We start from the raw sequence: 13,684 nt of genomic DNA on the forward strand, positions 1-13,684 counted from the left end.
GGCTTTGGTGGTTGGGGCATAAATTTGAATAACAGTCATATTAACGGGTCTTCCTTGTAGGCGTATGGATATTATCCTATCACTGACAGCATTGTACTTGATCTTACATATGAACAATTAATGGTCTGTTCCACAGTTCCTGGCTTTGTTTTGAATGATAGAGAGCTTCTCCATCGTCTCTTTCCACAGATGTGGTCAGTTTGATTCTTGTGTATTCCATCTAGCTAGATCCATGTGTGTCATTGCCATTTATGTTGTTGGGAAAAGGTGTTTGCAATGAATATGTCCTTAGTCTTGCAAAATTCTGTCATGCGGTCTCTGGCATCATTTCTTTCACCAAGGCCATATTTTCTAGTTATTGGTGCTTCTTCTTTGTTTCTAGTTTTTGCATTCCAGTCACCAGTAATTATCAGTACATCTTGATTGGATGTTTGGTCAGTTTCTGACTGCGGAAGTGATGACAGACTGTAATTTCTTCATCTTTGGTTATAGTGATTGATGTGTAAATTTGAATAATAGTAGTAGTAACCAGTCTTCCTTGTAGGTGTATGGATATTATCCTATCACTAACAGCATTGTACTTTAGGAAAGACCTTGACTTGTTCTTTTTTATGATGAATGTGATGCCATTCCTCTTCAATTTGTCGTTCATGGCATAGTAGACCATAGAATTGTCCAATTCAAAGTGAATGGCCAACACCAGTCCATTTCTGCTCACTAATGCCTAGGATATTAATCTTTATATGTTTCACTTCATTTTTGACAACTTCCAACTTCCTAGATTCATGTGTCGTCCATTCCACATTCCAAATATTAGTGGATGTTTGTTGCTGTTTCTTCTCATTTTGAGTCATGGCACATCAGCAAGTGAAGGTCCCAAAAGCTTTACTCCATCCACATCATTAAGGTTGATTCTACTTTACAGAGGCAGCTGTTCCTTAGTTGTATTTTGAGTGTCTTCCAACCTGAGGGGCTCATCTTCTGGCAGATACTGTTCCTGTAATACTCATTTCATAAAGTTTTCCCATAATGTATCACCATTTCACTGCTATTCATATGGTTTTCAGTGGCCAGTTTGTTTCAGAAGTGGATGGTTCCGTCCTTCTTCATATAACATATGAATATTAAATTTTTTTTTTTACTTTCTCTTCAACCAAGTTAATATATGTTTATTAGTGGTTTACCCTCCTTTCCCTTCCCACCCCTGATAACCATCAAAGGGTATTTCTTTTTTGAGAAACCCTTTTCTTAACTTTTTATAATAGTATTGTCTTACAGTATTTATCCTTTTGTGATTGACTAATTTTATTCAGCATAATGGGCTCTGAGTTTATCCATGTTAGGGGATGTTTTGCAGATTCATCATTGTTCTTTAATGTTGTGTAGTATTCTGTTGTGTATGTACCATAGTTTGTGGATCTATTCCTCCAATGATGGGCATTTAGATTCTTTCCATCTTTTTGCTATTGTGAATCGTGCTGTGATGAACATGAGTGTGCATATATTTGTTTGTGTCAAAGCTCTTATTTTTCTAGGATATATACCTAGTAGTGGAATTGCTGGATCATATGGTATTTCTATTTTCAGCTTTTAAGGAAGCATCATACTGTTTTCCATAGTGGTTATACCATTTTACAGTCCCATCAACAGTGTGTGAGGGTTCTGCTCTAGAGAGTAGATTTAAGCAGAGATCGTGTTAGTTAAAATTCTTGCCGTTATAAGAATTCTCCAGAAATTATCTCACACAAATAAACCATTGCTATCAAGTTGGTTTTACATGTGCTGACCCATGTGTTACAGCGCAGAACTGCTTTATGGAATTCCTTGTGGTAATCTTTACAGAAGCAGATTTCTAGGCCTTTCTTCCATGGCACTGCTGGGTAGGTTTGAACCACAAACCTTTAGGTTAGTAGTCTAGTGCAAACTGTGTTTGCCACCTCAGGACTTTGAAACAAGCAAAAGAAAAAAAGACAGAGTAGAGGGTTTGTTATAAGAAACTATTGTGTCTCATAGAACCCAAAACAAGGTGCCTTTGGGCCTCAAAGAAAACTGGTTAGATTTATCTGTTGAGACTTTGTTAATTATCTCTCCTTTCCACTGATCTCTGCAAGTATTTTTTACTGTAGACATTTTTTTCTCCTTAGCCTAAGTGTTACAACTAACTACAGTAGCTAGGTTTATGCGTTGTTCAAAAGATCACACAGGCTGAAGCACAGATATCTCAGATTCAACTTTTGGGGAAAAAAACTCAGTTTGGGTCTGTTGTCCATCTATGGCATTGGGTATATGATCCCAGGTGAGACGTGTGGCTCCTCCCACTACAAGAAAGCAGCTGTGGGAGGAGGGGCAGATCCCAGTAGAGTAAGAGGATGAGAAGACAAAAGGATAGTCATTCAATCATAAGTTTTTCTAAATTTATACTCAGACCATAAATATGATTCATTATCTCTGTGTTCATTACACCATGTTTTCTTGGTAATAAGTAATTCTTAGAGAATTCACCACTTCTATCTCATATTATTTTTATTTATAAACAAGGCTTATCTTTGTAACTAGAATGTGGTCATTGTTCCTGGAGGGTCAAGTCCACTTTTGTTTGTATATTCTGGTACATTTAATACAGTTTTAATGATAGTAACTTTTTATTGAATGAGACTGACTACTGAGGAATAAATAATTGCAGTTTTACCTATATTGAATGGAATATTATTATTAAGAGTATCTTTCACACTTTTTCTTTCCTATTTTTAGTGGTATGCAATTTGTCTTAGTGATGTTGGAGATTATGAAGGCATCAAGGTTAAAATTGCAAATGCCTACATTATCAAGGAACATTTTGAGGTACTGATAAATTATTAACATTCATGAATATAAATAGTCAGTATTTTTCTTACTAGATTTTTGATTAAGTTATCTATTGCTCTATAATAAACCACCTAAAATGTAGTGGCTAATAGCAATGACAGCTTACTGTTTGTTACTGAAATGTGTGTTGACTGAGTGCAGTGGTGTTTCTGTTCTGCTTGGTGTAGCTGAGATCATCTAGACATCTGGATTCCGTTGGGCCTTCAGCTGGGACTGGGAGGTCCAAGATGGCCTCTTATCTACTAAGGTTTCTTTCTACTTTTCATCCTTCAGTAGTCAAGCCCAAGCTTCTTTATAGCATGGTTGCTGGCTTGCAAGAGTGAGTGTTGTAAGAGAAAAGCTCCTTTATAGCAAGCTTTTATCAAATCTGCCATACCTGCTAATATCCCATTGACTGAAATAAATCAATTTATACTGTTTCAGTTTTGAATCCATTATTATATCTAAAGTCATAATGAATTACCATCATCTTTGGATTGTTTTTGAAAGATGGTTTCACTAATGGCAGGAGGAATTGTAAAAAAAAGGGTTTATTTCATAGCAACTCCTCTTAGCCTATTCCATAAGAAAATTAGGCCCTAATGCCCAAGGCATCCATTTTATGTGATGTTAACTTCTTTCTTATGCAGCTAGAATGGTACCAGCTCTGTACCATTCTTGGGAGAATTGAGAAAATAGTCACTCGTATCATTTTTGTGGGGCTTAATTTTCTGGTGGAACTCCAGTAGTGAAAGGTTGCTTAGAATAGTATACATTGTACTTAAGTACTTTAAAATAAGTTTTGCTATAAATCATGTCACTGTATTGAAGGAGAAGTAAAGTTTAGGTCAGTACTGATTCTTACCTACATTACTATAGCAAGATCTCTGCCAAGTCATCCTTGTATATCTTTATGCTAGCTTTTGGCTCTCCTACTACTAATAACATTAATCAATGTTGTTGTATGCCATTGAGTCAACTCTGATTCATAGCAACCCTGTTGGACAGAGTACAGTTGGCCCATAGAGTTTCCTACGCTGTTATCTTTATGGAAGCAGACTGCCATATCTTTCTCCCTCAGAATGGCTAGTGGGTTTAAGCTGCTGACATTTCAGTTTCCAGCCAAGCACTTAACCACTGTGCCACCAGGACACAGTAAATTGAGTGACTGGTACTTACTATAAATGGAAATAATAATGGTGATAGAAGCTATGGGCCAGGCACTGTGTTTAAGCACCTGCTGCTACTCGCTCATTTAATTTTCACCACAGCCCGATGAAGAAGTTCTACAAAAGAACAAGCTCAGGTATAATGAAGATACAGAATGTGCCAAGGTCAACAAGTTGCAGAACATTGAGCTGTGATTGGAACCTTATCTGTCAGACTCTAGAGCCCATGTTCTTAACCATTATAAATACTTGAAAATGTGTACCTTACATTACCAAATGAAAAATGAAAATGTGGGTTTACAGAAAAGCATACACTACAGTGTTTTAATTTTTAAAAAAGAGTTTTAATTTAATGAGATTAACATTAATTGGTGAAATGTCCTTAGTGCTTTTCAACAGAATAATGGATGAAGAGAGAGTAATTTCTTCAAAGTCCTTAAAGTTTAAAGTCTGTAGTTTAATTCTGTAGTTTATGCTTTATACTAATTCACCTAAGACTCTTACATAGTAAATGGAAATTAGGGAGATTTTATCCACATCTTTTACATTGTACATAATTATTCTATGAGTTAATATATTCCATGAATAAATAGTATTTATTTTTTCTTTGGAAAGTAAAGATGGGAAAGTTGAACAAAATCCTACACACAGACTTTCTAAAATTATGATGTAGTTTTTGTTCTTGTCTTAAGGCAGAATGCATTTCATTCACTATTTGTATGGGACTTGCCAAAAAAGGACTTTCTTGTTTATTTTTCTTTGGATTTAGAAGAAAGAAACATTGAGAGCTATAAATTATTATTGTTTTCCAAGTTAGCTTCATTTATATATTTCATGTTTTTTGTATCTTGATGACTTCTACAAGCATTTTCTCAACCTTAGAATAATGATCTTGGTAAAAGTCATTAATAGCATAGCAAAATGAATGTAATCTAAGAATTAGGAGGAAGAGGGGGGTGTTAACTGTGATTGCACAATTGAGATTCAAGTTTGTATATTTTTTTTATTCATGGCTACTTTAGCAAACATAGTAAAGTGCTTACTGGTGTTTAGAAAACAAATATGACCAATTTTCTCATTTCTTATTAGAAAGCAGTTGAACTGAACCCTAAAGATGCTACTTCAATTCACCTTATGGGTATTTGGTAAGAAAATTTCTTTAAATAAATATTTCATCGATACTTAGTGTGATCTTATTATAGTATATATTATAGTATATGTAAACATTATGGAATGTAAAACAAAATGCAAAGTATTTAGAAATACTTAGCACAATTTCTTACATTCATTAAGTTAATTAGCACCTTTGCATGTGTTGTTAGAAAATACTAAATTTGATTGTGAACATGTTAAACATTGTTATTCGAATCATTTAGAAGCATACTCAGACTTCAAAAGACCAAAGAAACCAAACTCACTGCTGTCGACTCAGATCCGACTCATAGCGACTCCTTCTTGGGTTTCTGAGGCAGCATCTCTATGGAAGTATATTGCCCAGCCTTCTTCCGAGGAGTGGCTGGTGGGTTTGCACCACCAGCCTTCTGGTTAGCAGTTAACCTGCCTTAGGCACTATGCCACAGACTTCAGAAGCCTTATTATAACTTTTTGTTAAACCTTTAAATTCCCTTTGTTGGGAGAGAGTGTTCTTATTTATCAGGCTAAATGAAATTGGATTAATCTAAATATAGTAACGGGAGCTTTGGTAGCATAGTGCCTAAGGCACTTGACTGCTAACCAGAAGGCTGGCGGTTCATACCCACCGGCCACTCCTCGGAAGGAAGGTTGGGCAATCTACTTCCGTAGTGATACTGCCTCAGCAATCCAAGGAGGGGTTGCTGTGAGTCAGGTCTGACTTGATGGCACATAATAGCAACAGCAACAGCAAATATAGTAATACAGTGGAAGGCCCTAAAAGGGTCTTTGTTTTCCAACTTTGTCAGTATATTCTGACTGTATTATAAGAAACAACATAATTTTACTTTCTATATCTTTCATTTTTAGGTGACCCTGTGTCCAACATAGACCATTATTTTGTTGGTGTGAGGGTGTGCCAGTGTATTAAATGCTTGTTGCTTTAAGAATCTTTCTTGAGACAGGTTGGCCACGGTTTTCTCTGCTGTGGGCTGCAGAGGTAAATATTGTCATCTAAGAAGGGTAACAGTGTACACTGTCCTGTATCAAACTCTTTTAAAAGAGATAAAGGACATAGTGAATTAAATACCGGAATTAGTGATAATTGAAGGACAGACGTTAAGTCAGATGCCAGTAATCAAACATATGAATGATGTATAATCTCTGTTGCCAAGTTCAGACTCTTAGCAGAGATCCAACACTTCTTTCCTACTTAATTTAGAAAGATATAAAATTCATGGATGTTAATCATTTATCGTGCCTGTTAAAAATGTAGTCTTAGAGTATTGGTTGCAGTTTTTTTTTTTTTAATCATGTTTAGTTTTGTCCTTTTTTTGATTAAGTATTGTAGTTCTCTGAGTTTGTTTTTTAAAAAGATTTTGTGAAAAATAGTAGTAATGATACTATCTCATATAGATACTATCTTAGAAACATATCTCATGTGGTAAGGAGTTTGGTGAGAGGGAGATAATCACTTACTCTGGCACCTGGCACCGAGTGAGCACTTAGTGGATGATATGCTGTATTACCATTATTATTAAAGCCTACTATTTATATTTGATCACAAAGTATACCAGCTGATGGACTGATATCATTCAGTCTCTAGATAATTCATTAAGATTATTAACCTACTGGATATCATGTAAAGTACTAATTTTCAAAAGTACAGCAGAAAAAATTCCTTTTATAATATCTATTGAGATGCTTAGTTCTCTTTAAGAGAAAACAAAGAAGCTGCAGTATAAACATGTTATTTCCCTACAGGTGTTATACATTTGCTGAGATGCCTTGGTATCAAAGAAGAATTGCTAAAATGCTGTTTGCAACTCCTCCTAGTTCCACTTATGAGGAGGTAGTGTGATGTCCTTTGTTAAATTAGTAACTAAGCATCATTCTACTGTGTCACACATCTGGAGTCTGATTCAGTGAGGGACTTGAGCAAGTTACTAATGCTCCTATTCACCTATTCAGCTGTCTTATCACAGTGGCATAATACTTTACTTATTATCATGGCTGGCGAGTGTTTTTTTTTCTTTGAGTGAGTGACAATTCTGGTATATTGCCAGCTAAAAAAAGCCATGGCTAAAATTTATTTTCATTTTCTGTTTGAAATCTCTACTATATAAAAGTCAACAGGGAGTTTGAGAAATACAACAGTGGTTACCTACCATGTTTTAGGTACATTCTACACAACAGCAAGTCATTTATCTGAAAAAGTAAAAGATGTGATTGCATTGATAAAGGAACATTAATCATAATTGTGTCTGTAAAAAGTGGGTATGAGAGGCTCATATTCTCTCATATGTTTAAGGCCTTTTGTTTTTCCTATTAAAAATATAATTTAAAAAGGCATTTCTAGGTAAACATTTTGGGTTTACTGATCACAAAATACATTTTCAGAATCAGAAAAAGGCAATTGAAAAGGCTTTCCCAATATTTGTATCATGTTGTTGTTATGTGCCGTCAAGTCGGACCCAACTCACAGCAACCCCTCCTTGAGTTTCTAAGGCGGTATCACTACAGAAGTAGATTGTCCAACCTTCCTTCTGAGGAGTGGCTGGTGGATTTGAACCGCCGCCTTCTGGTTAGCAGTCAAGTGCCCTAGGCACCAGAGCTCTTACTCGTATCATAGGAGGAATAATTTTTTTCTGGGGTGCTATAAGTATTCGGTTGCCAATCAAGTCAGATTTAAATCCACTTGGTGGCTCTGCGGTATAAAGACCTGGTGATCTGGTTCCACAAAGATTATAGCCAAGAAAACCCTGCGGGGCAGTTCTACTCTGTTAGCTCTACTCTAACAAATCAGTTATGTTTTTAAGAAACCAGTTGCCATCAAATAATACATTATAAAAACAGAAATTCAGATGGAACAAAAAGAATTAGCAGAGTTTCAGACTCACAACAACATTTTTTATAGGCATTTCAGTAATAGAGAATTTTATATATTCACTGCTACAGCATATGTATCACTGAGTAAATTTAGTTTTTCCATCGAGTTGGATCTGACTCATAGTGACCCCTCCTTGGGGTCCCGAGGCGGTATCACTATGGAAGTAGATTCCCCAACCTTCTTTCCGAGGAGTGACTGGTGGATTTAAACTGACAGCCTTCTGGTTCGCAGTCAAATACCTTAGGCACTACCAGAACTCCCTATTATATCTAGTTTTTTCTAGTAGTCATTGTTAGGATTAAGAAAACAAAGGTCAAAAATAGCTGGGTTCTGTATGATAATGATCTTTCTTCAGTACAGCATGGATGGAACATGAAAACATTATGCTGAGCAAATGAGCCAATCAGAAAAGGACATCTATTATATGACCTCACTTACATAAAAAGACAAGAAAAGGCAAATGTATAGAGGATAAAGTTTATTACTGGTTACCAGGGGCAAGAGGGAGGACCACTCTTCGGAAGGGAGGTTGGGCAATCTACTTCTATAGTGATACTGCCTCAGAAACCCAAGGAGGGGTCGCTGTGAGTCAGGTCTGACTCAGTGGCACACAACAACAACAACAAATGCTAATGGAAAATTGCATTAAGGATTGGATTACACACTGATTATTATACTGCTGTTGGTACGTTGTATACACTTACAAAAAGGTAAATTGGCAGAACTTGGGTATTGATAGATATATTTATAATAACAAACAAACAAACAAAAAGAATAGCTACTGAGGCTACTTATGTACAGCCAAACACCTGATGGGATTTGCTTCCCATTTGGAGGTTTAGGTCATGGTTTCATGGGACATACCAGTTAATTGGCTGAATAATGTGTTTAGTGCTTCTGTTCTACCTCCTAGTTCATTACATAGTGCCTGGGTTCTTAAAAGCCTACAGATGGCCATGGAATGCACAACAGTTGGGCTCTCTTCATCTGGACCAATAGGGGAAGGGAGTCAGGAATAAGAAAGAGGAGGATGTAAAATGTGTGGCTAATTGCCTCCATGCACACAGATGCCTCCTTTGCTATGAAACCAGAACTGGATGGTGCCTAGCTATCATTACTGAACATTTTGGTCAATGATTCCATAGAAGAATCCTGATCAAATGAGGAAAAATACAGAATGAATTTTAAACTCTCATGGACTCTAGACTTTCTGAAGCATGGTGGCTGGATCATTCCCCATAAACAATTGCCCTGAGATAATCTTTAAACCAAAAATACTCCCTCAAGTCATTTTAAAATCAAACAAAAGTTTAGCTTAACTATTAAAAAGAATCTGCCTTGACCATTATGCTCTTTTATTTTTTTATTTTAAGAGTTTGTTTTTATTCAACATTATGGGTACATTTAGTTTCACTCCCCGTTTACCATCCCCAACCCTAACCCAGTCTCCTTCCCTTGCTGCCCAGTAACCCTCTCCCCTGTGCCCCTCATATTTATGCACTCCTGTTTGTCTTGCATTTCCTCCATGTGAATGTTGCCCCTCTGGTGCCCCGTGGTCTATTGTTCCAAGGGATGTATCTCCATAAAGTATGTGGGTGCATCACCCTGGGGTGAGTGGTCTGCATGTACATCTTGTTAACTTTTGGGCTGAGAGCCAACCCTTAGGAGTGAGCTTTATTCCAGGCCCAGAATGTACCCAGGACCATAGTATTGGGGATCTCACCAGACTCCATCTGATAAGTAATTCTGGTCTTATTGAGTTTTTGGATTTTGTTCCACGTTTTCCCTCTGACTCTATCTGGGATCTCCAGATTTGATCCTTTCCTGAGTGGTTGGCATTGGTAGCCAGGCACCATCTAGTTCTTCTGGTCTTGAAGGCCATTGTGTCCTAGGGCTGATTGCTTCCAAATGCCCTTGTTTTTTTGCACTCCTCTTTGCTTCTGATGCTAGGAGACCATTAGGTGCATTTTAGATGGCAGCTTGAAAGCTTTTAAGACCCCAGTCACTACTCACCAATGTAGGATGAGGAACAAGGTTTTCGTATATTTTGTTTGCCAGTTAAGTCTGGTATCCCCCAGTACTGTGGTCCTGAGATGGTAGATCCATTGGATCTCTCTCCCACAGTGTCTGGGTGTCTGTGAGGGATTGCTGTGTGTCTGTCTTCTGTTGTTTCTGTAAGGATTGCAGGTATTTTATATCACTGGTATCTGTGCAAGATTAGCCTGTGCTGAATCTAGTATACTCTAGAGTATACTCCTGTTCACTGATCCCCATCTGATCCTCTCAGGTGTTTATGTGTTTATCTGTAGCCTGGCATTTGGTGTTAATTGTAATGCAGTATTGTGGATACACTGGTTGGTATTAGCATCTGTCGTTTATCTCCTATGTGCACAATTCAGTGTCCTCCCTTTTCCTAATGTTATCATGGAGGTCACAGACTCTTTCCATACATCCATACCCTTACCCATGTCAGCGTGTGGGCCCGAACTAGCCCAGAATTAATTCATCCTCTTCCCTCTTCACCCCAGTAACCTATAAAGTGAGTTCTCTTTCACAAGCAAACCCTTCTTTGTCTCTTTACAGTAATGGGCTCATACAGTGTTTGTCCTTCTGTGATTGACTTAACTTCACTCAGCATAATATCCTCCAGGTTCATCCATGTTGTGAGATGATTTGCATATCCCTCATTGTTCTTTAATGTAGCATAGTATTCCATTGTGTGCATGTACCATAATTAGGTTATCCACACATCCATTGAAGGACATTTAGGTTGTTTCCATCTCTTTGCTATAGTGAATTGTGCTGTTATGAATATAGGTGTATATATTATATGTCTTCTCGTGCACTGTCTCTCATCTCTTTAGGATACACTCCTAGTAATGGAATTGCTGGGTCAAATGGTATTTCTATTTTTAATTTTTTAAGGAAACACCATACCATATGCCACAATGGTTGTACCATTTTACAATCCCACCAGCAGTGTTACAAGAGTTCCAATCTCTCCACAACCTCACCACCATTTGTTATTTTCTGACCTATTGAACTTTGCTCTTATTGCTGGGGTGAGATGATATCTTATAGTTGTTTTGATTTGCATCTCTCTAATGACTAATGACCGCAATTAGTTTCTCATGTGTTGGCTGCCAGTGTATCTTTGGTGAAGTGCCTGTTCAAGCCTTTTGCCCATTTGTGAATTGGGTTGTCTTTTTGGTGTTGAGGTGTTGAAGTTTTTTATAGATTTTGGAGATAAGTCCTTTATCAGATATATCATAGGCAAATATTTTCTCCCAATTTGTAGGTTCTCTTTTTACCCTTTTGACAAAGTCTTTCGATGCACATAAGAATTTAATTTTTAAGAGATCCCAGTCATCTAGCTTCTCTTCTAACTCCTGCGCATTCTGGGTTATGCTTGATAGTCTATTTATGCCATAAATTAGGGCCCCCAGATTTGCCCCTTCTTTATCTTCAATGAATTTTATAGTTTTGGGTCTTACATTTAAGTCTTTGATCCAGCTTGAGTTTGTTTTGTGTATGGGGTGAGGTGTGGGTCTTGTTTCATTTTTCTTTAAGTGGATATCCAGTTTTGCCAGCACCATTTGTTAAAGAGGCTGTTTCTTCCCCATTTAATGGATTTTGGACCTTTGTCGAAGATCAGTTATCCATAGATGGATGAGTTTATGTCTGGACTTTCGATTCCGTTCCATTGGTCTGTCTGTCTATCATTGTATCAGTACCATGCTGTTTTGACTACCGTGACTGTATAGCAGTTCCTAAGATCCGGGAGTGGGAGACCTCCCACTTTGTTCCTCTTCTTCAGAAGTGCTCTGTTTATCCAAGGTCTCTTTCCTTTCCATATGACGTTGTTGTTGTTGTTATTTGCTGTCGAGTCCGCCCTGACTCATGTTGTTATTTGCTGTCGAGTTGGCCCTGACTCCTTGGGTTTCTGAGGAGGTATCACTACAGAAGTCGATTGCCCACCCTTCCTTCTGAGGAGTGGCTGGTGGTTCTGGTTAGCAGTCAAGTGCGTTAGGCACTACGCTACCAGAGCTCCCCATGTGAAGTTAGTAATTGTTTTTTCCATGTCCTTAAAAAATTTTACTGGAATTTGGATCAGAATTGTGTTAATGTGTAGATTGCTTTAGGTAGTATTGACATTTTCACAATATTCAGTCTACTGATCTATGAACAAGGTAGGTTCTTCCATTTATGTAGTACCCTTGTTGTCTCTTGTAGCAGTGTTTTATATTTTTCTTTGTATAGGTCTTTTGTGTCTCTGGTAAGGTTTATTCCTAGATATTTTATCTTTTTAGTGTTGTTGTTGTTATGTGCCGTTGAGTCAGACCCGACTAAGAGCGACCCCTCCTTGATTTCCGAGGCAGTATCACTATAGAAGTAGATTGCCAAACCTTCCTCCCAAGGAGCGGCTGGTGGGTTTGAACCGCCAGCCTTCTGGTTATTTCCCTTATTTCTTTATCAGAGGACTCTTTGTTAGTGTAGAGGAATCCAACTGACTTTTGTATGTTGACCTTGTATCTTGCCACTTTGCTGAATCTATTAGTTCCAGTAGTTTTTTTATTGAGTCCCTTGGGTTTTCTATGTACAGGATCATACCATCTGCAAATAGAGATAGTTTTAATTCCTCTTTGCCAATTTGTATGTCTTTTATTTCTCCTTCTTGCCTTATTACCCTGGCCAGGACTTCCAATAACACTGTTAAATAAAAGTGGTGATAGAGGGCATCCCTGTCTGGTTCCCATTTGTAAGGGGAAAATCATTATGCTCTTTTAAGAACTATCTGTATGGGATCTAATTGACAAAAGCAGCTCAATGGGATCTAATTGACAAAAGCAGCTCAATGGGATCTAATTGACAAAAGCAGCTCAAAAAATCAGATAGGAACCTTAGGGGATAATGCATTTGTTAATGACAAATAACTGAGAAAAGTAGGGCAAGAATGGTTGCACAACTCAAAATATGTAATTAGTGCCACCGCATTGTACATGTATGTTATGCTGTGCATATTTTCAATAACAAAATAAAATTTAGAAAAAACAAAGTTTAACTGGAACAAAAAGAATTAGTAGTTTCACATTCACAGTAACATTTTTTCTGTAAGAATTTCAGTAACAGGGCTACATAAAATTCACTGGTATAATTTATGTATCTGAGTAAATTTAGTTTTTTATTATATCTGATATTTGCTGGTTTTCACTAGTAGGACTTTAAGAAAAGAAAGGTCAGAATAGCTGGATTCTATGTGATAATGTTCTTCCCTCTGCACATGATGCTAGTTTGGTACAAGTTCTAAAAGTGACAAAGCTATTAGCAGAAGTGGTTCATATATTGTAATCCTTTCTCTTAGAATTCAGATCAGTTCAGTTAGCTGTGTAAACTCCCCCTGTGGAAGAACTATTATTTGATTTATTTCTTTTATTTGTATATGAGAATAGAGAGATTTTTTTTTTTTTTTTTTAAGTTTTCAGTATTTATTAGTAGGCCCCTGGTGCCTCAAACAGTTGCATGCTCAACTACTGAAAGGTTGAAAGGCTGTGTTTTATTTATTTATTTATTTTATTATTTTTTTTTATTAGGATTTGGGTGAAGATTTACAGAGTAAATTCACTTTTCATACAGCAGTTCACATATACTT

At 37.0% G+C, this 13,684-nt stretch overlaps 1 protein-coding gene across 1 annotated transcript in view; it reads left to right on the top strand.

Annotated features, from left to right (window-relative positions):
• The window catches only part of RMDN1 (regulator of microtubule dynamics 1), a 49,833-nt gene that overhangs the window by 33,222 nt on the left and 2,927 nt on the right, over nucleotides 1-13,684 (top strand). Inside the window, exons 5-7 of the mRNA XM_007957657.2 lie at nucleotides 2,752-2,841; nucleotides 5,103-5,158; nucleotides 6,909-6,996. Of these exons, the coding sequence (XP_007955848.1) occupies nucleotides 2,752-2,841; nucleotides 5,103-5,158; nucleotides 6,909-6,996 (234 nt within the window). The remainder of the gene's footprint in view (nucleotides 1-2,751; nucleotides 2,842-5,102; nucleotides 5,159-6,908; nucleotides 6,997-13,684) is intronic.

This window comes from Orycteropus afer, unplaced genomic scaffold (genome assembly GCF_000298275.1).
Source record: "Orycteropus afer afer isolate SDZICR_OR568_19922 unplaced genomic scaffold, OryAfe1.0 scaffold00769, whole genome shotgun sequence".
Classification (NCBI taxonomy): domain Eukaryota; kingdom Metazoa; phylum Chordata; class Mammalia; order Tubulidentata; family Orycteropodidae; genus Orycteropus; species Orycteropus afer.